Genomic DNA, 25,425 nt, shown 5'->3' on the forward strand with positions numbered 1-25,425 from the left:
TTTTTTTATATACAGGTTTTTGGATAATTTTAAGGAGCTGCTTTGTTTAATGCATAAGTGGAATGACTGTTGCTCAAATGTGTGTTTGCAAAATGTTAAACTTTCCTTATGATCCCTAATCAATCACTTCTCAAGACAATAATCCAAAACTTCACACACCCGATTGCATTGTATTCACAATTTAAAAGATCAGCAGTCCAGTATTGCACTGAGCTACTTCACTAATAGGGAATAATGTCATGTTGAGTGCATGTCATGCTTTGAAACAAAGAATCTTACATGCCAACTTGCTCTGTGGTGTAAGCCTGCACTGTATGGTTGTATAATGAACAATGAACTATAAAACTGTGAAGTCTGGGCATTGATGGGTGTGTTAATGAGGCTCAGTGGCTTTTGTGTCAAAGCTGTTGGGTCTGTCTGCTCACTGGGCCTGCTCAGACCTGCATTCTGTTTTCTACTCAAGGACAGATGCAAGTGATAGCAAGAGGAGATCAGAAGGGTCCAGAGCTTTGACTGGGGACATCTTTGATTCACTTCAAATGTAGCATCTGTAACTAAGTGCTGCAAAAGACAAGTGGATTTTGAAGTGAACTACCAGTTTCTTGTCTCAAAAATATTCTGGGTCCCTACCACTTACTTTGGAAGAAGACACTGAATTATTTACATTCATCAAGATCAGGGCTGGCTTCGTCTGTGAGGTCTGATCTCCTTAGACAATATATGTCAACATCAAGTGTGTAACAATAATATTTAATACTCAATAACATATTTCTATCCAGATCAGCAACAAAGTAAAAAAGGATAGTGGCATTTATGTGTGGCACGTCAAGCTATTCCACCCATTCATATGCCAAGGGGATATGTCTCAGAGTGGGCTATGTATAAAATTAGACGTCAGTGTCAGCTGAATATAAACGATGGCTATTTATAAAAAACGAGGCTGTTACTGAGACAATGTTCTCGGCATGTCCAAAATACACACTCCTCCACTGGTAATGTGTAAAGCTTTTAAAAATCGTGTCTCTAGGGGCCCACCTCGATTACAGAGAAAATCGAATTGGGGGTGGTGGGGGGTGAAATGTATAGGGTTAAAGCCTGGAAGTCATGGGGTCGGGGTACACACTCACACACCCACACAAAAAAAATCAGGTTGGGTCTCGGGAACCTTTTAATACCCATCTCCGCCCCCGTTTGAAGCGTCAGAGCACCAGCTCTCCAGGGGCTCTCCAACACAGAGCCAGTCCACACGCTCCTCCAAACTTTACTCACCGATGTACTCCCGTGGAAGTATTTTATTCAGGATTTTGATGTGTTTCAGCTGAGCCGTATTGTTCCAAATATCGTTTCTACCGATTGGAAGCAGTCCCAGACTTTGAACTGCTTTAAAATCTAAACTTTTTTCAAACGTTTTTCTACTTTTTCATTTTTTATGTGATTCGCCTCATTCCAGCAGACAGATGCAGTAAATCTAAAAAAAAATGACCGGCGTCCTATTAAAGTGCCTAGTCTTGGCGCTATGTATCAGCGCGCACAGGATCTTGGCAGTCCCCCGGACTGAGGAGGATGATGGATCCGGTGACAGCGCCTCGACCCTGGCCTTTGTGTTCGATGTTACTGGCTCCATGTACGACGATCTGAAACAGGTGATAGAGGGCGCCTCTCGGATCCTGGAGAAGACCCTCAACCGGAGGACCAGACCCATCAAAAACTTTGTTCTGGTCCCCTTCCATGACCCAGGTACTTTTTGACACTTTCAAACACAGTACAGCAACTAGTGATTATCATCATCTTCATTAAATAATCAGCTACACAATAGGCACATTTTTTGTGAATGTGGTAGTCTTGAATTCTTAATATGTCTGTGAATTATATATATGCATATGATTAAGATTTATTGTAGTATTTAACAAATCAGCCAACATTGTCAGATTATCTTGCCAAGTCCAGGCAACAGAGTAACCTATAGCCTTATTTTTGCATTATTACAAACTCAGTATCATTGGAGGTTACATTGCCCCTGATGTGATATTTTTCTGTACCTGTCGTTTACATAGTTTTACTTGAAAGGATCACAGAAACAGCAAACTGCAACACATCTCAGAACTTGTAGCACATAACATAAACTGATACAAGACATCAAGCAGGAATAAGTGAGCTTTTAAAATGAGGAGTCTGTGGGACAGGTAAGGCTCTACACCCCCCAGCCATCTGTCCTCCTATATGAGAAAGCTGCAGCTTGAAAATAAGAGTGCTCTAATGGGGGAGGGTGTTTGAGCTCTGATGAGAAGCATATGCTGTGTGCTTGTGTGTAATTATCCCAATCACCCCCCCCCCACACACACACACATCCAAACCCTCTTAGCCCCCAGTTTAGCCAGCCGTGGGCGGGGGGTGGGCTGCACTAACACTACATTTTGTCTGTGTTTAATGTGCCCTGCCCCTGGGGACCTTGTAAACTTCCAAGATTGCAAAGAAGCCGTGGTGGCTGACAAAGCGGTGTGACAGTGCTGTCAGTGTTTTACAGTCACTCATGAGGAAGAGACAAGGACTTGAAAGTCTCTACTGTTGGAAAATAGATTGAGAAAGAGTTAGAAATCTCATCAGCTTGACACATGTCTGCAAGCTCCATGATACTTCCAAATGGTATTTGACAGAATAAGAAGCAGGCACACACAGAAATGAGGATCCACTCTACCTGATGAGGGTCTTCTCTGTAATAATTGTAATGAAAGGCTTGTGTTTATGGACAGCAGTGTTCTATAGCAAAAAACAATGCATTCTCTGTGTATTGGTTAATGTTTACTGTTCCATCGATGGCCCCAAAAGGAGTCCAAGTAAGTGTCAGGCCCTGACAGGCTCCAATCCATCATGCTGGGTTCTGCTGCTGCTTGAGATCACATTGTAGCGATTTGTGTAAAACAAAACCTGAACATTGTAAATCTGTCTAGCCTCTCTTGTGCTGTGTGTTGCATGTGATTGATATTCATGTCTTGCACAAAAGCTACAGGGCATCACTCTGTTCCTGATAAATTAGGATGTGGCTTATTTGGGATTGTGATGCTGTAGATGCCTTTTCTCTGTTCACAGAGGATGAACTGCTAAGAGGGAACAACTAAATCCTTTGTTCTGATATAGTTGTTTCCTTGAGTTTGAAGAAAAAGTTAGGCCGAAGCCCTTATTCAGTTGGGATGGATATTTTTAGGCATATGCTATTGTATCGCAACCAGACCAACTCTTATTAAGCTACCTTGATTTGATTTTGTTCACTTTAAAAGTCTCTGTTTGGGACCTTTGATGATATACATCTCCAACTTTGCAGATATCGGCCCTGTGTCCATCACCACCAACCCAAAGAAGTTCCAGCAGGATCTGCAAGAGCTGTTTGTCCAGGTGGGAACCGGAACACATGAAATTATTATTCTATTATTATCCAAAATTATTATACTTGGACCACTGTATCGTTCCACACTAATCCAAGCTATAGCCATGTGGACTGCCATTGCTTAGGGCCAGTCTATGTAACTTTTACCAAACAGCAGTTACAGTGGCCACAAGGGACAAGAATGTGATAATGGTATAGTGTATAGTGTAACAGTAGCACAATCAGAGGAGACTCATAAAGTCAATAAACTGACTCAGGAATATCAGTTACACAGCAATATGTATCTTAAGTTTGCTAATATTAGCCACCATAAGCCACTGGTCACACCAGACCAAGTAAGGCTGTAGTGGTGAAACCCCTGTGTGTATTGAATTGAGCAGGGTGCTTTTTTTGCATATGAATTCAATTTTTCATTTCTAAAAGGCATATTGTCTTATTTATTCTTTCAAAAGTTGCTCAGTGTTGCTTTAATGAGTTTTATGTTTTAAATATTTCTATGTAACATTTGCCATAACTGGTGTCCCTCCTAGATGGGACATGGGAATGTTGTTCAAGTTTAAAATAAGATATTTAGAGTTTATTTCTTCCAGGAGTATTTGATCATGTGTGATTCTGTCACCCAGGGTGGGGGTGACTGCCCTGAGATGAGTATAGGAGCCATAAAGAAAGCCCTGGAGGTTTCCCTACCTGGATCCTTCATCTACGTCTTCACGGACGCAAGAGCCAAAGACTACCGCCTGAAAAGAGACGTTCTGCAGCTGGTGCAGCTCCGTCAATCACAGGTACAGTCCTAGAAGCTGTACAGGTTTGTGAGGATCTCAAAGGTCAGGGCTAGAGACATACACACAGCATCAGTCCATGCTGTCCATGGTATTTTACTAAATGCCAAATATCAATGTCATTCATTGCACATATGATGGAGGTTCCTCCATGATCACAGCTACAGTATGTAAAAATGGTACAAAGAATATGTATGCAAGCTAAATGCTGTTTAGGTGATGTCAGCAGGAAAAATTGCTAAATCTGAAGCTTGAAATACAAGTCCTGGACCACAGAGTTTTGATTATATTTGCATTTATCACATGCTATAACAAAAGGAATACAGTGGCATGCTGTGAAAGATCTACATTCCAATGAAGTTCCCCGATGTTCAGCTGAGCAGGGAAAAGTCTCTTCAAAGTTACTCAGTCTCAGCCTCTATGTGAAGCATGACAATGAGCATTAGCGTCCCTTTTGAACCAAGTGAAAGCGAGTCCGTAGAAAGCAAACACTCAGCAGTAGCAATCCTCTTAACTTTCCTGCCCCCTTCATTTCCAGGTGGTATTTGTGTTGACCGGGGACTGTGGGGACCGCTCTCAGCCTGGCTACAGAGCATATGAGGAGATCGCTGCCACCTCTTCCGGACAGATCTTTCACCTGGACAAGCAGCAAGTCAATGAGGTGAGAACATGATAGTGTACATGGCACTGCAATGACTTTTTATGTATACATAATAAATTATGTCTTAAAGTAGAATTCATTTATGTATATGAATATAAAAAGGGTTTGCCTTAGAATGGAGAACAGCAGGAGCAGGAGAAAAAAACCCTATTTGACCCACTGATGTAATAATAGCGATTTCATTTAGTGTAGTCAAATGATTTCAAAGCTGATATTAAACTTCCTGGTCATATGATACGGGTGAGTGACTCTTTTAAATCGGAAGCGGCATGTAACAGAAGCCCTGTTTAAGAAGCCAAAGACAGCAGGGCTCACTTCCCAAGCAGACGTAAAAGAAGCCAGAGTTTCCTCTGGAAGAGACACTGGTATCCTGCATGTCAACACAGGAGATGGCTGGGCAGCGCTGAGCTGGAGCCAACAGCTCTGCACACTGGTGGCCTGCTGAACGTCTGAACTCCGATGTGTTTGTGTGTGTGTGTGGGTATGTTTCCTGTCAAGTCATGCTTGCATGTAACAACTAAACATACAATGCCTGTGTGTGGGGCAGCTCGGTTCATTATCACTCCGTAATCCTGCCAGCTGTTTAAGGAGTGTTTGAATGTCATTTTTTTGTTGCAGTATTATGGGAATAAGAGACCTAATTCACTCTAGCCCTCACACCTCAACCCCAGATGGCTTTGTGCAAATCCGTAAGTGTTTTGACATGTTCTTAGTGTACTGTTACATGTAAACATACATGCATACTTATGAGCAGATTTTCTTGGATCCACATTGAATAACTGTATGTCAGTCGTATTTAGACATGTGTGGTTATAGCTCTTGGGTGGCATGCTTTTACCAAATTAATGCAAATCCTATAATCCTTAAAAACCTCAGAAGTACTGCAAATCTAACCAAAATATTCCCTCTTAATAGCAGTTTAATAAAGTGCGGCCAAATCAAATATACAAAATCTTTTTGTGGTCTCTGGGGGGAGAGTGGAGAGAAAACAGACTGCTTATTTTACTCTCTAATCCCAGGATATGATCTGTCATGGCTTCCCTCCTTCCAACACAGCTGCCCAATGGAATTGGCTCCAAGTCCTCACACAAGAGCTCATTGTCAGCTCTATGTATCACGCTCTTTACACTCTTTAAATTTGACTGGTTATGATCGACGAGAGGATCTGCTAACAAGAGCGTGGACAATAAAGCCTCGCTAATGTGCTGTCAAACTTGGACCATGATCTGTACTTGTCATGGTAATAATGCCATCCTTAGTCATCAGTAGCCTCAAGCGCTGATCGAGAATGAGGGCTGTGATGTTTTAGCTTCCAGACAATGTCTGCTGTGATGTCCGCTTGCATCAGAAACTGGGTTTTAAAGAAGCATGTAATGAAGACGCAGTTTTGCAGCATAGAATAAGGCCATTTATTGTGTGTTTTTAACTAGCAAGCTGCACATACACTCAACTCAAATGCCTTGAAGAGTCATTTATAACATTGCCCTTATGGTTTCCTCATTACGTGGATGCAATAGTGAGTTAAGGGGCTGGTACTGGTTGTCAGACATAAAATCAAACCCAGGTAACATTTATCCTCAGTCGTCTTCATGCATGCGCTAAACAAAGGCACCATCTGTGTTGTAGCTGCCTCTGTCAAATACAGGCCACTTGTGACAGGCAAAGCCTCGGCAGGTGTGTTGAAACTCCCACTGAGAAGGAGCAGGGGGTCCATCTGGGACTGATTCGCTCTAATAACCTTGATTTGTAGCGGGACATCTTACTGCAAATGTCGACAGTTGTGGTGTTTAAACCTGGGTAAGGACTAAGCTGACCCCTGCCCACTGGGAGGTCTGGAGTCAAGCTGTTGTGCTTAACCACAGCACGGCCACGTATTTTATTTTGCAGGTAATGTACCTGGACGAATGAGTGGAATACAGCATCATCCAAGCCTTAGCTAACCCTTTTTCTCTGGCCCATCTGTCATGGTTCTATGAATAGCAGAGGGGGGTCCTTCCTGTAACAGCCCTGTAAGCCCGTTCAACTGAGACACGCCGGATGAGGTTTCATAGGACTTAAGATCCTCTGCATTCCCAGTGGTTGAGACAGGGAGTGGCTGCAGAACTCAGTGTGCTCCTCCAGACCTACCATGGCCCAGACAGCAAGTCGTCTCATCTCTGCGCACCACGTCCTTTTATCTGAGGTCTGAGGGCAGAGTAAATGCCCACTCCTCTCTGCTCTCTTGCATAAGAAATAGACACTATCCTGGGGCAGATGTAGGTCACTTCTTAGCAGTTTCCTGCTCTGCTGGTTATGGCTGCACATGTGGCAGACATTACAGCTGTTTCCAGTTGTAAAATGGCGAGAGGAACCAGATGCTGTCAGCACCCAGTGGACCTGATAGACAAAAGCGGAGGCCTGATAATTAATTTATCAAAGGCTTTCCTTGTTTGTGCTGGTTTTTGCTCGTTTTCATAAATGTCTTCAAATGTGTTGCCGTTGGCTCTGTCTCCAAGGGCCCGCTGAAGAAATGGTTTCAGTTTGTTTCATTACAGACGCAGCTCAACCATAATGCCTCTCCATATGAGGTCAAAACAAATACTAGACAGCAGTTGCTTGTTAAGCATTTGGAAGATAGAAGACTTTCAGTCTGTTGTGTCCATTGAAATGAGACTGCGAAATATCAATGGGGTATTCTGCTTCTGTTTTCATTTTAGAGAAAACAAAAGGAAAACTGTATTCTTACTCAGTACCATGATAATGATTATACCTAGAAGGTCAAGCAACTGTCAAAACTGAAATTCTATATTGTCAGATATTTCTGTGGAGAGCCACTGAGGGACATTATAGTCTAAGTAATGATTGTTTTTACCATTAAATATAATCAAACTGTCAACCATTATGTCAGACTTTGGGTAATCTTTGCTCTGAGTGGTGGAATGACTCATTTAAGAAGTGAGCCTCCTGTAACCCTAATGTGTCTCTGTCTGACCTCATCTGGCTTCTTAAGCTTAACCGATTCAACAGAAAATAGCCATAAATGATCCTGCATATTAGTCAGGTTGATACTATGGAATATACAGTTTAAGTGTATTTCTAAATCAAAGGCACACTGCCCACATATCCACCACTGCTTTCTATTCTGAGGAACTAGCCTTATGATTGATGAAAGCTGTGTTGCAGGAGGGGGACTGCTGCCTGACAGACTTCCACTGTGAGAGACACTCTTCTGGAAATACATGCTTGAGCGTGCAGAAAACTGTATGTTATCAGTTTGACAGTTGAGCTGTTTCACTTTCCCTTTGTTTAGGCAAAATCCCTCTGAGGAATATTTTTGTGATGAAAGAATAGTACGAAGACAAAGAGCTGCTCGGGCAGGGAAGGGGTTGGTGGGGGCTTTTGGGGAAAGGCCAAAATGGTGTCCTTCCTGTCCTCGTCCTGCCTTTCTAAGCTGAGAGGGGATCCCTGACAGTTTGCGTTTGACGGTTCCCAGCCTCATCCACCGACAAATTTGTCTCCTCTAGCGTGACATGTAGCTCTGTTTCGGTTTTGTGATGGCATTTTTCTCCTCCTGCCAGGTTTTAAAGTGGGTAGAGGAGACAGTTCAGGCCATGAAGGTCCACCTGCTGTCCTCCAATCATGACAGTGCCCAGGAGAACAAGTGGGAAGTGCCTTTTGACCCCAGCCTTCGAGAGGTCACCGTGTCACTCAGTGGACCAGCACCACAAATCCAGCTCATCGATCCCTTCGGTAGACAATACATTAATACTGTTTTCTTTCATAATTAATAATTAATAATTCATAAATAACAGTGTTTGCTGTGCGCCCAAACAAGAGAAGACATATTTTACATTGAACACGTACTGTTCTTGTGTTCTTTTCTTAGGTCGTGTAGTTGGTGTAGAACAGGGCCTTAAAGAGCTGTTGAACATTCCCAACTCCGCTCGTGTCGTCAACCTGAAGTTTCCCAGACCTGGGGCTTGGAAACTGAAGGTACTGCTCTGGTGAATAATCCATGTTTCTCTGACTATTTTATAACAATGGTCTAATTGAATACTATTGCTTTCTTTCTAAAGGTGAGCTGCAGTGGGCGCCATACTCTGAGGGTAACAGGAGTCAGCAATCTAGACTTCCGGGCCGGCTTTTCCAGTGTACCTGTTTCAGAGTTCAACCACACCAGAGAGAGGCCAATAAAAGGTGCCGGACATGTTTCTGGTAGCTTCTTGAGTCTTATTTGACTGAGAACACGTGTAGAAGATGACCTCATGATGATCTTTCTTTGTCTCTCAGGACTTCCAGCCCATGTTTTGCTGAAATGCACAGGCCTGAAGCCTCCAGGTCAGCTGAGTCATGTGGAGCTCATGTCAGCCTCAGGCCGCTCTTTGCGCACGATCCCGGTGCCTCTGCCCTCTGACCTCGGTCAACAAGGACTGTGGAGTCTCCCAGAGTTCCGCACCCCCTCCCAGAGCTTCTTCATCAAGGTGACGGGCAAAGACGAGGAGGGCTACCGCTTCCAGAGGCTGTCCAGTGTCTCCTACACCAGTATTGTTCCAGGCAAGACAACCCTCCCTGTAGACACATATCACCAAAGCCACTCTGCACTGTCTCTCACACCTCATCAATCTCTCTGGTGATCTTTAACCTTTGTTTCCTCTCTTGAGTAGATCCCCCCATTGTGAGCATGCCTGATGTGGTGAAGGGCTTCTACATGCAGCCTGCTGTGATTGGCTGCTCAGTGGAGAGTGACATTCCCTACAGGCTAAGATTTACCAGAAGTGGGATTACACTGGGCGAGGAGAAGTTCTTTCAGTGAGTCTTTCCTCTATTTTCTGAGCACTCCGTAACATTTGGCTTGCCTTCCTTCAGCTTTATGCCCCCATTACTTGCTGCAAAAAACACTAATTAGGTCACTCACTGCTCTTACCAGTGAGCATGTCTGTAAAGCATTAGTGCTGCTTAACTCTTCTTTTATTGGCTCATCTGTCAGGAAACCAATATACACAGTCAGTTTTGTGAACATTACATATTCGATTGTGTCATCTTGAAAAATTAACAAAGCAGCTATTCTTTCTTGGTGTTGACGCTCTGCTTTGAATTACATTCATGAAGTGAAGCTGACTTGTGGTGAAACTATTCCCAGTGTGTGGGTGCCAGAGATACTAATTGAATGTGACGTAAAATAGGAACTTGTTGCTATTGTCATACTCCAGCCAACGAACCAAGTGTGTCTTTGTATCAGGAATTCTACCATAGCATCATGGGAGATTGCCCATGCATCAGCTGAGGATGAAGGCCTGTATGAGTGCATAGCGCAGAGCAGCGCAGGACAGAGACGTGCCTTAACACAGTTGACTGTTAGAGGTATGCCACACACACATACAACAATGCAAGCACACACACCTCCTCAGTCGTTTTACCTGCATATATCACAGTCACAGCAAGGCTTTGAAATAAGTTCCAGCCATTTTTTATCTTAGATTCATGGCTAAAACATCAACATGATACAAAGCATGCCAGCACAAATATTTGTATTAAAAAGTAAACTATTTCTGCTCTGTTTGTTCACCACAGATAACACCAGTTTGATGTTTTGGTTGTGTTTCCACTAAAACAGAGCCTCCTCCGGTCCTGAAGCCGGCAGTGAATGTGACTTCCACTGTGGGAGGCGTAGCTGGGCTGTCCTGCCAGGTGGAAGGCTCCATGCGCCACAACTTGACTTGGTACAGAGAGGGCCGTACCATACGGGCCCGCGCAGGGAGGGTGAAGCTACTGTCCGACTCGTCCCTGCAGATCAACGGGGTGCAGACTCAGGATGCTGGGGAGTACCACTGTGTGGCCACCAACGCCCACGGAGACAGCAGGATCACTGTGTGGCTTCTCGTCCCAGGTATGGTAGGACAATACCCCGCAGGTCATCTGCTTAAACACTTAACACACCGGGGCCTCATTGCTCCTCTCAGGCCCCCGTCATCTGTTTTCCATTATTGCCTTAACCTCCCTGCAGCCAGATTGAGCCACTTCCTTGTCAGAAAATGTTTCTCATCATCCAGAATGCATGTTGAAAAGTGTGGCTTCAATTGTGGGCATGCAATCAGATGTTTGTAATGAATTTCAAAAATAGCTGAATAAATGTGACACTTTTCCTCACTACAATCCCCCAGTCATGATGTCAGACATGGAGTGCTGGTAATTGCATTGTAGCCCACATCATGAGGAGTTTACTGTTGTTAAACTTGTGATAGGGAAGTTATAAATGACATCATGCAGCAGTGACAAGACCCTGAGTCATAATCAGCACTTTGCCTCTGTTTGACTCCAATTGTAGAGGCTCCTTCTGTGGTAGTTCACCCCCAGAGCCAGGCTTTCTCCCAAGGGGACGAGATCCACCTCGTCTGTTCAGCGTCCGGCTCCCCCCCTCCCCAGCTCTTCTGGAGCCATGGAAACATGTTCCTCACTAATCGTCCGAGGTAAGGGAACTTTCAGTCCACTCAACACCTCTGGCACAGAGGACTTCGAGAGTCATTACATTCCACTTTTAACTACATGCGCAATTGCCACATTTTGTTTGCATTATTGCGAAAATTTACATCTACTGATGTAAAATGTTGTTTCCAAACCACAAGTACTTTATATGTCTGTGTAAAAACCATATTCAAAGAAAAATTTCTCTCATGATACCCAAAAATAGCAGAAAGGGGTAGAGATGAATTGCTGTTTTACATCTGCACATGTAATCACAAAAAGTGTCAACAATCCTGTCGATTGCATGATACAGGTTGAGTCTAAACCAACATGGAGTTCTGACCATTAGAGGGGCCCTCCCAGAGGATGCTGGGAACTACACATGCTTGGCAACCAATGAGGCTGGGACTGCCTCTCAGTCTGTATCACTTACTTTTGCAGGTAAGTCAAGATATCGCTACAGATATTAGTTTGAGGATGCTTTTTAGCATTTGGAGTCTCAATTCATTTTTGTAAATTTATGCTTTGAAGAATAATTTCTGTTGGCATTCATTTTCAGACTTCAGATACACACTTTTTTGTGTCATTTTGTTGTTGACTATTCTTCAAGAGCATTCATTTTGAATCAATCTGTGCATGATATCCAGTATGAGTTGTTCACCAGCTCTGAGTAGAGCACCAGTGAGTGTGGCCACATGCTGCCTTGTCTCACACAATAGGATATTTCGCTCCTTGTTTAGTGAGCGCTGACAGTTGTAGGTCTGAAATTTGAGTCATGGCATGTCAGTTAGTGGTTGACAGAAACCTCAACGCTAATGGACTGTGGCAGCCTCTTCCTGGGGCGTGCTGGTACTATACGCACTTTTGTCTCTGAATGTCATTTTTAACAACACTGATCTGTCAAGGCAGCAAGAGCCTTGTAAGATAGATCATCTCATCCTTTCAGCTCAGCTGTCTGCCTGTTCCACAAGCATCTATCGCTGCTCTGTTGGCACAGAATGTGTGTGACATGTAAGCTTAGTTTTTATATTTACCTCAGGTCTATTCTGCAGCTTTTATTGGTTTAAGCCAACATTATTTTACTATTATTTCCATATATATTAGCACTAGATGCAAATCTAGTAAATTTCTATGGAATAAAAATTATTTAAGATTGCACAGTTGAATCGCTTGTTAAGCTTTTTATTTCTTTCGTCCAGAGCTGCCTAGAATAACAGTGGTACAGCAGGTCGTACTTGTATCTGTTGGTGGTGATGCGACTCTGGAGTGTCAACCCACAGGCGTTCCCCCTCCTCTTGTCCACTGGTTCAAAGGTAAGTTAAGGTCAAAAACAGTGTGTACATAAAAGTGACAGAGGAAATGTCCAGTAAGAGACCAATGGGCTTGTTTTATGTGTGTTTCCAGGTGAGCTTGAGGTGGGCTCTGCACCTTTCGTTGAGCAGGATGTATACCGTGGCACCCTGCACATTCGAGGGGTGCAGGAAGTCGACGCTGGTCAGTACAGCTGTGTGGCCAGCAGCTCTGCTGGAACCTCTGCTGGCACTGTCAGCCTGGAGGTTGGAGGTGAGACCACACTCCAGTGTTCCACACAAAGCTTATTTCTCTCTCAAAATTTACACAAAGGAAATTTCACTCTCCCCTTTACAGCGGGCCCATTGTTCTCTGAGGTACCGGTTGACGTGACAGCTAACGTAGGGGAGAATATCACCCTCCTCTGCATTGCCCAAGGTTTCCCACAGCCAACACTGACCTGGCGCCGAGGGGACGGCAGGCAGATTCTTACAAGGACAGACAGCCACAGTAGAACAATGCAGCTGGAGAACGGACATCTTCTAATCCAGAGTGAGTTATCCATGAAACACTATCACAGCAAAGAGCTTTGGTCTGGTGCAGGCTAATACAGCTTCATGGTTGCCTTGCACTGGCAGGCATGACTGAAATTTTCAGAGTGATATAAATAGAAGAGGTGCAGCCTTTCATTTTAAATTCAGCTAACATTTTCTTAAGAGAGGGGGGCAACAGGATGTCATTGCCATCTGTAAAATTTCAGGATACTGTATAGGTGGCTCTCAAAACATTAAGTATCCATCCTGCTAAAAGCACTACTTCTGGTCTGTGAAAGGCTTACCTAAAAAAGTGACACATCACTGCAAGAGTGGGTGTCCATTTGTACATTGATTTTTTCTTCGTTGTGAGATTGCATTCTCATCAGGGCAAGGGGAATTTAAATTGTGAACTCTGGAGGCCTCTCAGCCTGCAGTATGACTGATCTTGGCCACAGAAGGTGATCCTGTGTGCTCCTGAGACTAAATGTTTATAGTTTGCGTAATATTATATTGGAGAGAAACGGACATATTTGCATGGGCTGCTTCTGTCACTGTTTCCATTTGTGGCTGCCGTCTGACCTAATTAGCTCAATCTGTTGCAGATGCTGCTTTAGTTTTTACCTGCCATTGTTTTAGAAAATGTCTCTATCCATATTGTGTCACATACAAACCCCACAGCGTAATGTCTTCACCTATTTAAACATCGGCCTGACTATCTAAACACAAGAAATGAATCATATGTTGATCTTCCAGCATGTGATCTCCAGAGTATTTACTGAGTGGGACATGTGTGTCAGCAGGCTGGCAGCTGAGCCAAACCTATTAATCCCGTTATTTTCTATTTTTAACTCTTAATTACAGCGCAGTCAAACCAATAATACCACTTCTTATTGAGTTGAGGACTTAACTGCTGTTAGCATGGACTTATTTTTCTAGATAAATTGTATTCTTCTCAGTAAGTGTTGAGATGTTGCTTATCTCAGATGCATAGATTGTGCTGTGCTCTAAAGATGTTGATTTAAGTTTCCTCAGTGCTGGTTACTGTGTGTTTGACTACAGGTGTCTGGCTGGATGATGATGGGCTGTACATCTGCGAGGCCAAGAACCAATTTGGAACCATCAAAACTGAGGCCAGAGTTAGTGTCACTGGACTGGGTAGGCTTGTCTAAGCTCTCTTACTGTATCTCTCTGCACTATTTTAGAGACAACAGCAGTAACTTCAAAGCTGACTGTGGCCTTAAAATACTTTAACATTTTCCTGCTCTTGTTTAGTATTTATGTGTTTACACTTCCTTTTGCTGCAGAGCCCCCTCTCTTGGCCCAAGGTGCCCCAGTCATCACCACTGGCATCGGCCAGTCCCTGAGTATTCCTTGCATGCTGTTGGATGGAATACCTCTTCCAGAAAGACACTGGTCCAAAAATGGAAAAGCTGTAAGACTGACTAGTATTTAACTTTTAAATACATACAGTACGTCAAACAAATAATCTCTATGTTCTTGTGTGACAGCAGTCGTTTTTTTCTCTGCATAGGTTCAGTTGAATGGGAGGATGTTCCTGAGGAGTGATGGTAGCTTGTACATTGAAAGAGCTGTCCCAGAGGATGCTGGGACATACGTCTGCACTGCAGTGAATGTAGCAGGCTCCATGAACATCACAGTCAGCCTGGAGGTCCACGGTAAGAGCGCATGTTAAAGGAATAGGCAGACATTTTGAAAGCTTATTCGCTTTCTTGCTGAGAGTTAGTTGAGAAGATCAATACCTCACTTTCACTAACTATAAAGCTAGAGCCAGCAGATAATTAGTTTAGCTTGGCATAAAGACTGGAAGCTGGGGGAAACAGCTAGCCTGGCTCTGTCCAAAGGTATCTTGGGAAACTCCAGGAAGTCACTGGCCCAGTCAAGAAATAGATAAGGCCTAGATGAGGCCTACATAAACCATGTAAAACCAGAAATTGCCGTTTTTGCATTTAAGTTTGAGATATTTGAGATATATGTAAATTAGTGAGCTTTAGAGGTGCTGGTAAGTGGATTATTTTTACCCATGTAAGCCATGCAGTCAATTTGGTTTATGACCAAATACCCCAAAAACTAATAACATTCCCATCAGCCTCAGCTGCACTTTGTATTTAGTGCTAATTAGCAAATGTTAGCATGCTAACACGCTAAACTAAGATGGTGAACATTGTAAACCTTATACTTGCTTAGCATTGTCATTGGGAGCATTTTAGTGTGCTGATGTTAGCATTTAGCGAAAAAGCACTGATTTGCCCAAGTACAGCTGCGCAGAGCTGATAGCATAGCTGTAGATTTTTAGTCTTGTTTTATCTTTAGACCGAACCAGGCTAGCTGTTTCCCCTCTGTGTCCAGTCTCTATGCTAAGCTAAGCTAACCGTCTCTTAGCATACAGACATGAGAGTGGTATCTTCCAATCTAACTCTCAGCAAGAAAGCAAATAAACCATTTCCCTAAAATGTCAAACTATTTCTATAAGTTCCCATTCCTGAATACAGTTTCTCAATGCTAGAGACATGGACAGGTTTTGACCATAAACTATGGTTTGGACAAGGTCAGGTCAACAATGTGGCCACTCAGCTTGGAAAACAACAATAGGCTATACAAATGACTTGACCACCTGCTGTCATCATAGTGAGAGGGTTCATTTACTGCATGCTTTGATGAAAGGGTCATTTTGTTCGTAATGACAGACAGGCCAGATTATGGTTCATCATCGGTTTGTAATGAAGAAATACCTCAGGCGCTGATACTGCTGGCTGGCTAAGGCCAGTGATAATGCTGTGGGCCCGCTTCTTCACGGCCAGTTAGACAGCTGTGTTTTATGACCTACTTCTTCCACAGTGCCCCCTGAGATCAACGCTGGTCCATACCACTACATAGCCAACGAGGGTGTAGCCATCACACTATCATGCAAGGCCAGTGGAGTTCCCAAGCCAAATGTTGTCTGGTCCAAGGTAGGATGTCACACTCGCAGTCGAAATCTACTTTTCTTAATGATTGCTTTGGATGCATCCCATAAGCCCATGCATGACTAATTGGCTAGTTCTTATTCCCACAACATTATCTAGTGAGGATCACAGCATTCATTCATCTTAAAATGAATCATCATTAAGACTTTGTAAATAATTGTTGAAGTAATAGCTATATCAAGCAGGTTACATTCAAACAAAAGATCAATATCCAGTTCTGCAATGGTAGGGTGCAAATTTGAGCCAAACCAGTCATCAGTATGCTATTAATGTAATCAGCAATAGCATAATGATGGTGATGATAATAGTAGTCATCTTCATCAAATTTAAATAAGTTTAAATTACACGGTTTCTCCTTCTGGCCTTATTTTTCATTGATTTGTCAGCACACTCTAAAACACCACCAACAATAACAGTTTGCATTGCAATCAAGATTTGATTAACCTAACCAGGAAGGATGTAACCATGGCAACTTTACTATATTGCTGCTTGACAGTGAGAAATCACTAAGGATTTTATTGTACCTTAGGGATCTATTTAAAACCTTTCTCGCAGCACCTTCCAGTATAACACTTGAGTAAAAAAGAATCATATAATAACAAGAAAGCCTCAAAGGTTATGCTTTACCCACCCAGAATACAAAACATGACTACACCTCTACCTTGTTGCCCATGACACTGACTATAATATGATCATATAAGGCACCATCTAATGACTGTTCTGCAAGCAGTTGTTGTACCAAATGGTCAATTATTGAAGACTATGGAATGGATTTAGCCACCGCAATCATTAAAGCAGTGATTTGACCTTTTCCATGAAGAAATAAACAGATGCAAACACCCCACACCATTACATAGTCAACATTACTGAGTGCGGTTAACATGCTGTTCTTTCCTACATATTGTTAAACTGAGCCAGATTTTTCTTCCTTGCTTTGTCCCAAACATTTTCAGAGTAGTACTCTAGAGTCAAGTAAATTTCTTTTCTTGTCAGATAAAAGTGAATCTGTAAAAGCAATTTTATATTCAAAGCAAGAGCGTGTGCAGCAGGCTGCATTTTTGAGTGCGTGTACTGGAGATAGAGAGTGAGTTAAAGGGGTGCTCTGTAATTACATTAGACATCAAAGGTTGGGCTGTAAACCTTAAACTAAGCTTAGTGTCCCTGCGCTGTTGTGCGGACAGCTTTTATCTACAGTCTCTAGTATTCTATATTCTATTTGGTTTTATGCCTGCTGTTCCTCCAGGGGAGGCAGCCTCTGCCCAGGGACCGCTCCTCTCTTCAGTCTGACCCTGATGGATATCTCCACATCCCCCAGCCCACCACTGACGATGCAGGCATCTACATCTGCACTGCCACCAGTCCTGTGGGCTACGCCAGCCAAGAGATCCAGCTCAGTGTCAACAGTAAGCAAATAAATGTTCGACCACAGTCACATAGCAGTGTTTGATTTAACAAAGGCTGACCTCTGTCTACATACTGTATGATGTTTGACAGTATGACTTCCTGTTTAGAGATACAAAGCAGGTTGAACATAGAGCCTACATGGTATTCTTACATCTTCTCTCCCCCTTCTCCAGCCATGCCTAAGATAATGGGTGTGAGTGGCCATGACAACACAGTGAAGATGGCTGCAGAGGTGGGGACAGAGGTTGTTCTCCCATGTGAGGCCCAGGGGAGTCCCTCTCCACTAGTCACATGGAGCAGAAATGGACATCCCATCCCCCCCGTCACAGCTGGGTAAGAGGAAGTCTTACCTCACTCTGGCAATGATGCAGTAAAATTAGTTAAACATCATGTAACAAAAGACAAAAGTTCTCACCATACCTCACCTAGCTAACATCTGACTCAACTTTTACAAGGGACTCTGACTGAAGCTGGCTGCCATTCGAAGCTGCTGCTAATGTTTGGAGTTCATTTAGCGATGCCTTTTGAAGAGCAGCTAGGCAGAGGCAGCAACAGTCTGCCGGAGAGCTGTGTGGGGGCTTCACTCGTTGGCTAAACTGAGACTGAACATCTGGTCCCACATGGTTCGCTGATCCCTGGCTTTAATGTGTGGTCACTCTGGGTGCAGACAGGCTGGCTGACTCGAGACGCAGACTGGATAGATGACAGACAGACTCTTTGGGCCAGACACCAGACCAAATGGTTTTGGGTAGATAGAAGAATGATGGAGTGGGTTGAAAGCTGCGGTGACTCAGATACAGTATGACTTGTGTGGGGCTGGGGGGAGGAAAACAAACTGACAGAGGAAGAGATACAAGCCCTGTCTGACTGATGTTCGGATTCCCTGGGGTGCTTCAGCAGTAAAACAACATGCTGACTCTTTACTAGTCCTGTCTGATGAGAATAACACATCTCTGTGAACAACCCCCACATAAGACCAGGCTGCAGGACATGCGGAAACAAGCATTCTGTGAAAAAGAAGCTACACTCTATGGGTCAGAGGAAATGGCCAGGGGGTGCTGATTGTTGAAATAACCTAAATCAGTGGGCAGGAAGACTTCTGCCATAGCCACGTAATAATAGGCTAGTACTAGCAAAAAGCCGGGGGGGAAAGACACAGAGCTATTGAACATTGAGTCAGTGGATCTCTGACTCTGGACCTAATCCTGATGAGGCCAATTTGTCCCAGTTAGTCTTTGTGTCAGACTGTGTACACAGATGACTTGACACCAATGTGGGGAGTGATGGATCTGCGAGAGGGGTGGTACATGTCTTGTGTGCTTGAGCTTGTATCACTCTTCACTGTGGCATTGCCGAGCTGCAGCGCTGCAGTCTGAGCACAGATTGACCATTGCAGAGGCAGTCATTTGGTTCCAATGTTAGATGTTGCTGCCTCTCCTAAGGCTGTTAGAGGAGGCGGTGTAGCGATATCACACCATATGTGCAGTTGAAATAGAGAGCTCTTCAAGTGCATTTTCACTTACATGAACATGTTATTGTTATAATTCAGTTGCTTAGCAGACACACTTATCTAAGATAAATCACAGAGGTGTGTTTACATTTCTGCATATTATGCATTTATACAGCTGGATAGCTTCTGGTGCAATTCAGGTTACCACACACCCCTTTAAAGTCGCTGACCTACATTTAAATACTTTTAAGCTACATTTAACTGGTGCTTTTGTTTTTGCTGCAAATAATATTTTTAGAGTGGAGGATAGTGTATGTGATCGCCTCCATCTGTCCACTTGTTTGTCAGTGATAAACATCTATAAAAGGAATGGCTGGTTTGGCATAAACTTTGCTTTCCACATGGTTGCTCTCACGAGGATGAAACATATTGATAATGGAGAGCTGTGTGATCTTCCATTTTGCGCCACCATCAGGCCAACTGTTTGATTTTTAAATGATTTGTATTTCCTGACCCCTTAGTGATAAACAGACAAAAGCTGCTGCGCACATTACTGTTCCCAACAGGAATAAATGCATTGATTTTTGTGAGCCTATGACCTTTCCCATGGCAACGTCATCAAGTCAAACTTTGGCTACCCTGTTACACAATTACAATAGTAATTGTGAAAGTAACAACTCACTAGGGAGATTACTAGGCCCTGGCTAAGGTCCAGACTCCACTTGGTGCTTTCTTGTTCATAACTTTCATCCATCACAGATCCATTTTTCTTTATTGCAACCAAACAACACAAATAGAAAGACGCCATCAACAGCTTGTAATGTATTTCAACTCTGTATTGCTTTCACTTTCTCTCATGCTTTGTTTTGTATTTAAAGTGAAGAAAATACTATACAATGGACAATGTGGTATTATGCCCCATTCTTTTGACACATTGCTCAAAATCTGTACATATTATCTAATTGTTTTACACACTAATGAACCACTTCATCAGTGAGCCTCTGGCAGTAGCTGTACTGGGAATTCTGTCAGAATCTGTTTACAGGAACTGTTTTCATCAACTCATCTTCTACTAATAATAGTAACAGAAGCAAAACTGCATCTTGAAATATGCTATCACAGACATCTCTTGATCTCTTACTATCAAGGTTGACATCAAAATATACATTAGTGATATATATACAGTAGTATAAATATTTTACTATTTATGTGCTCATGTAGATGTATAAATGTATGTAAATAGGAAAATATTGCCTCTTCTCCCAAAACACAGCAGCTGTAGATCTTCAGTGACTCAAAAAGTGTTGTGTTTTCTCCATCTCTTTGCCCTTGATCCCTAACAACTCCCCAGGTTCACCGTTTTGCCTTCAGGCTCTTTGAGGATCACTGATGTGCGTCTGATCGATAGTAAACTGTACACCTGCACTGCAGAAAACCCAGCAGGCAACGTGTCCATAAGCTACAATTTACACATTCAAGGTAACTCTGTGGGTCTGCATTAGAAAGTAGAACTTCTTAGAAACCTTAAAACCTGTGTTTTCAAATGCTGTCAAGTTGATAGATTCCATGTGAATACATCTCTTATAACATATGTGAAATATGTAAATAAATAGGTGTGTAACAGATGTGGTGAGGGATACATTTAGAATATTTGTTTTTGTCCTCAGCTAAGCCCAGAATTCAGCCAGTACCTTCCCTCTTGAAAGCCCTGATTGGCCAAACAGTGACTCTGCCATGTGTGGTCCAGGGAGAGCCAAGCCCTGAGGTCAATTGGTTTCACAATGGACTTCCTGTTGGGGTCAAGAACACCACGCCCCTCAGGATCCAGCAGGTCAGCCTCGCTGACCATGGCACTTACCAGTGTGTAGCCAGGAACAGCGCTGGACAGGAGTCCTCGGAGATCAAGCTGGAAATTCTTGGTGAATATTTGCAGTTCACTTCTTCAAACCCCGTTTGTGCACTTTGAGAATAACCAGAAATTAACAAAACTCTGCAGTATATAGAGTTTATTCTGAATCATGCTTGCATTGTAAAATCTATTTAAATAAGATTTTCCTAGCACTAGCCTAGCTATATGAACATTTATATACACTGACAGTGTCCCAGTTTTAGGCTCTCATTGTCTTTAGAGGTACATTCTCTTGAGGTACAGTAGTTCCATGCTGCAAGAGGATAAGGGCCTGGTTATTCTAAAAAAGAAATGGTGTTGTCGGACCATGTCAGAAATTGAAAGCGTTTGTATATACTGTATATACTGTTGTTCTGAATGGCCATACTCGAAACTGGAATGAAAAGCTGGCCAACATAGGTATACATCATATTGTTTAAATATGGGTATAACGGTGCGCATTTTCACAGTCTCTCCTGGAAGACATTCATAGTGTTGCGCTAGGTTGTTCACATAAAAAGTGACGGAAATAGTTTGATAGTAGAGTGAAGTAGTACAATGAAAAAAGAGAGCTAGAGAGAGAAGTTCAAGGCCTGGCTCCTTTCTTATTTCCGCACAGCTGGCCAATCACGACGTGAAGTGGGTGTGATTGTCGGTTCCAGGAGTTACAGAAATGGTTGGAGACAGACCCTCTTAATCTGACATCAGAAAGGTGTGGGTGAAGGGAGTGTCCGAAACTATTCGTCCATCGACAAGCACTTCTGGCGGATTATACTGCCCCCTTAAGCAGACCTGTAAACCTATGTAATCCTGTGAAAGTTGAGAACTCAGACGAGCTAACTGTGCTGAATCAAGCCTTCTTGCCATTAATAATGGAGTGCCGCAGGGGTCTATTCTTGGTCCATTACAAAGTACATTAGACATAAATAACATTATTCTTTCTAATCAGTACTCAGTGCTCACCTTTATGCAAATTATATATTTATATGCCCGTGGTTCCACTCCAAGTCTGCCTTTGATGCTTTCCTGATATTCCTATCCCTAAATGTGGATAAGACCAAGACCAAGTGCATGTGTATGTACAAACTTTGGCAGAACTAGTATGCAACATTTATATGGAATTAACTGAAAACTGCACTTCATTCCCCTTGGAGATTTTAAAGCCTTACCATCTGATGTTTTTATGACTCTTGGAATTACTTTTATTAATTCTATTTGCCACTTGATTGTTGGTTGTCTGGCTTTGGTCATGTTGTTCTTGTATGCCGGTTGTGTGGTTGTCTAACTATGAATGTTATTTGTTTTCAGGTCTCTCCCGAAAAGAGATCTGGATCTCAATGAGACTATCTGATTAAATATAATTACTAATAACATGTCACCCTGGCTGTGGGTGTTTTAGGATGATGTAGGTACTCTCTGGCCCTGATGGCCAGAGGCACCTGTGAGATGTCTCAAATCTTACACCCACAGCAGTCCCTCAGATGCCCTGAAGGCTTCCTCTCACTTATGTATTTACCTACACTGGAACCTCTGTTAATAAATCTGACAAGGTTCACTGTATCAACTGCCGTTGCACATTGAACCAGCACTTAACATGTTTTTCTGTCCTCACAGAGGCCCCATCCTTTGCAGAACCTGGAGATGCCATCATGGAGAAAGTAGCAAACAGCAAGGTCATCATCCCTTGCCCCGCTGAAGGTACGAAATGATTCACAGATGAGTGAGCTTTAGATAGACTAAAAATAATAGGGAAATCAAAAGTCCGATGTTTAGAAGAGACGCAATTTATGAGGTGTGACTAAAGTTTTTAGAGCCTAAAATTGATGCGTCTTCTTTTAGTTTGTTTTTATGACCAGAGAAAATTCCACTTTAAATGTAGGACAGATATGTGTATTTGTGCACTTTCAAAGGAATGTTTCGCTGTCACCATAGACTTTTAGTTGTCAAACCTTGAAAAAAGATCCTTGCCAACTTAAAAGGCACAGCTTCTTTTTATCGCAGCACCCAGAGACACGCTGTTGTCTACATATTTTAACATCTCTGTGCGAACAAGGTAGCATCCTGGAGGGATGTGGAGAGCTTGCTATTTTATCAAAACACAGTGTCTGTGTATGTCTGCGGATGTACTGATGGATACTTACCCTTTGACAGCCCGTGCAAACAGGTATTGTTTGTGTGGACCTGTGCCATGGTAACCAGCTTGGTGAGAGAAGGTGAGGACTGTGTCTAATGTGGAGCAACAGCTGGAACATCAGTCTGCCTGCTGCCTCAGTGAGCCACATCTGCTTTCCTTTGAGTCGGGCCTGCTGGGAGAGGAATCCTAATTACAGGCTGCTGCTGACAGATGAAGGACAAAGATGTCTGAGGTGCACCGTGAAGCACAGGAAGAGGGAATGAAGCCACACTAGCCCTAATTCCATCCAAGTCATACCAGTAGGCAGGCAAGCAGGCAGACTGTACCAGGCCTCAGAGGGCTCACACAGAAATGCTTGATGCTCTTGACAACCTAGAGAGGCAGTCGGCAGCAGGAAACAAGGATCCCCTCATTGTTCTCCTGAGATCTATCTGTATGAGGGAGATAAAGCGCAGTCTCTGCCAGAAGGATATTATTAATTCACCAACAAACGCATTTCATTTGATAGAGGTAATTATTTGAGAAACACATGGAAGAGATAATCTCGACTTCGTCAGCCCCAGCAAATAAATTCAAAGTCTACTAATGAGATCTGTTAACATCTAAAACAGAACATCTGTATGCATTTCCTCCCAGCAATGAGATAATGAATTTGCTTCAGAGCTCCTTAACTGTAAACACGTGTTCATAGAGGCAACGGGCGATAACATCATCGTTGCTTGTGCTCTCCCTTAGTTAGTATTTTTTGGATTGAGGAAGGGTGCTGTGTTTGATTTCCCTTCCTCGTCTGTGGTGTTTGTATATGTAACACCTCTGCAAATAGACAGAGCCGTGGCATTTGGATCACTCCACTGCACTGCTCTTTCACTCGCTGGTCTGTCGTCGACCTGGGCGTCTGTTGTGTTGGGTACAAATTTCCCCATTCCACCTCTTTCCTCTTTTCCACCTAGTAATCCACAGAGCACACCTGTTTCAGGCTCCTGAGTGTACACACCAGTGCCTTTGAACTGCTTGTTCAACCACTCCTATTCTTACTGCTCAAGACTCTCACCTCAGTGTTTGGTAATAAATCTTGATGCCAGTATTTAAAATCGTACATCTTACATCTTTCCAGCAAATTGTGTCTTACTTTCTTATGTGACTCTGACCTTGAAATCTTAAGCTTTCAGGCTACAAGGACTCTAACCATTTTGGCATGGTCTCCCCTGCTGTCCAACAGATAAATGTAGAGCTGGCATTTTCTAGTCTGGGCTGCCTGCCCATTAAGTTTTCTTGTAGAGAAGCAGAGAGATGGAAGTAACTTTTCTTTCTGTTAGACCTGATCAATAAAGCTTGGTTTATACTCACTCAGAATCCTTTACTTGTCCCCGCACCTGCAGGTTCACCTCGTCCCAAAGTACGCTGGTTCAAGAATGGCCTGGAGATACACCCTGAACAATCAGAGTTTTCTGTGGCGAGGGATGGAGCTCTCGTAATTAGCACATCATCTGCCAGCCACAGCGGGGACTTCAAGTGTGTGGCAACCAATGAGGCGGGCTCTGTGGAGAGAAAGACTAGGCTGAAAGTAAACGGTGAGAATTCAGTTACCCCTGTTTTTCTTCCTCCCAACAAAATACCTTAAACTGAACTGAAACATAGTGTAAACACAAATCTTCCCCTTTTCTTTTGCACTTCAGTTCCCCCAGAGATCCAAGATGATGGCCAGCCACTGAACCTCACTGTCACCTTGAAGCAGCCTCTCACTCTGGGCTGCGATGCCTTTGGGATCCCCTCCCCTACAATAACCTGGACTAAAGATGGTCATCCTGTGAGTTTTTTCACCCTGAAATTCCGATTTACAGTAAATGTAAAACTGCATGTTAATACAGCTTGTTGATGTCTAGCTATACAATGCCACCAAGTGGTCAGTGTTCTGATTACAATTAAACACTAAGGATGCACTAAACTGATTTCTCTATGTCCAGGTGGACAGTCCTGGGGTGTACTTGCAGAATGGGAACAGGCTGCTGAGAATCTACAGGGTTCAGCCAGAACATGCAGGAAGATTTGGCTGCACAGCACAAAACTCAGCGGGAGAGGCCCGGAGAGAATATCACATTATAGTGCAAGGTGAGCTCTTAAACTAGCTGTTAGACTGGTATTTAGTATATATAAGAATAGAGTGGTTAAAATCTCCTGGAACAGCAGTCCAAATCACCCTAATAACTTAAAATGTTTAATTAAACTTTAATACTCCACTTAATGTAGCAAACACCCTGAAAGTTGCCACTCCCCCAGCACCTACAAAGACTAAACATTAATGTCATTTCTAATTACCTTATTAATAGCTAAACTGAAGTCCCTTCTGTAATCTCGATTTTTTTTTCTCACAACAGTGACTTTGAATTTGCAGTGACCATTATCTCATTCAACATTTAGATTGATTTCATAAAATGTGAATTTACCAGTGTATTTCTGTGTGTGTACACGGTTACAG

At 43.0% G+C, this 25,425-nt stretch overlaps 1 protein-coding gene across 1 annotated transcript in view; it reads left to right on the top strand.

Moving 5' to 3' along the window:
• Positions 1-1,174: 1,174 nt before the first annotated feature.
• The window catches only part of hmcn2 (hemicentin 2), a 50,226-nt gene continuing 25,975 nt past the window's right edge, over positions 1,175-25,425 (top strand). The window contains exons 1-28 of the mRNA XM_044196230.1: positions 1,175-1,737; positions 3,320-3,390; positions 4,006-4,164; positions 4,700-4,822; positions 8,380-8,551; positions 8,688-8,794; positions 8,878-8,998; positions 9,092-9,355; positions 9,466-9,610; positions 10,041-10,162; positions 10,416-10,688; positions 11,127-11,268; positions 11,577-11,704; positions 12,463-12,576; positions 12,668-12,826; positions 12,911-13,105; positions 14,149-14,244; positions 14,394-14,521; positions 14,621-14,765; positions 15,946-16,058; positions 17,317-17,476; positions 17,651-17,810; positions 20,279-20,406; positions 20,595-20,846; positions 22,430-22,513; positions 24,329-24,520; positions 24,626-24,756; positions 24,914-25,058. Of these exons, the coding sequence (XP_044052165.1) occupies positions 1,479-1,737; positions 3,320-3,390; positions 4,006-4,164; positions 4,700-4,822; positions 8,380-8,551; positions 8,688-8,794; positions 8,878-8,998; positions 9,092-9,355; positions 9,466-9,610; positions 10,041-10,162; positions 10,416-10,688; positions 11,127-11,268; positions 11,577-11,704; positions 12,463-12,576; positions 12,668-12,826; positions 12,911-13,105; positions 14,149-14,244; positions 14,394-14,521; positions 14,621-14,765; positions 15,946-16,058; positions 17,317-17,476; positions 17,651-17,810; positions 20,279-20,406; positions 20,595-20,846; positions 22,430-22,513; positions 24,329-24,520; positions 24,626-24,756; positions 24,914-25,058 (4,288 nt within the window). The 5' untranslated portion in view covers positions 1,175-1,478. The remainder of the gene's footprint in view (positions 1,738-3,319; positions 3,391-4,005; positions 4,165-4,699; positions 4,823-8,379; positions 8,552-8,687; positions 8,795-8,877; positions 8,999-9,091; positions 9,356-9,465; positions 9,611-10,040; positions 10,163-10,415; positions 10,689-11,126; positions 11,269-11,576; positions 11,705-12,462; positions 12,577-12,667; positions 12,827-12,910; positions 13,106-14,148; positions 14,245-14,393; positions 14,522-14,620; positions 14,766-15,945; positions 16,059-17,316; positions 17,477-17,650; positions 17,811-20,278; positions 20,407-20,594; positions 20,847-22,429; positions 22,514-24,328; positions 24,521-24,625; positions 24,757-24,913; positions 25,059-25,425) is intronic.

This window comes from Siniperca chuatsi, linkage group LG5 (assembly GCF_020085105.1).
Source record: "Siniperca chuatsi isolate FFG_IHB_CAS linkage group LG5, ASM2008510v1, whole genome shotgun sequence".
Classification (NCBI taxonomy): Eukaryota; Metazoa; Chordata; class Actinopteri; order Centrarchiformes; family Sinipercidae; genus Siniperca; species Siniperca chuatsi.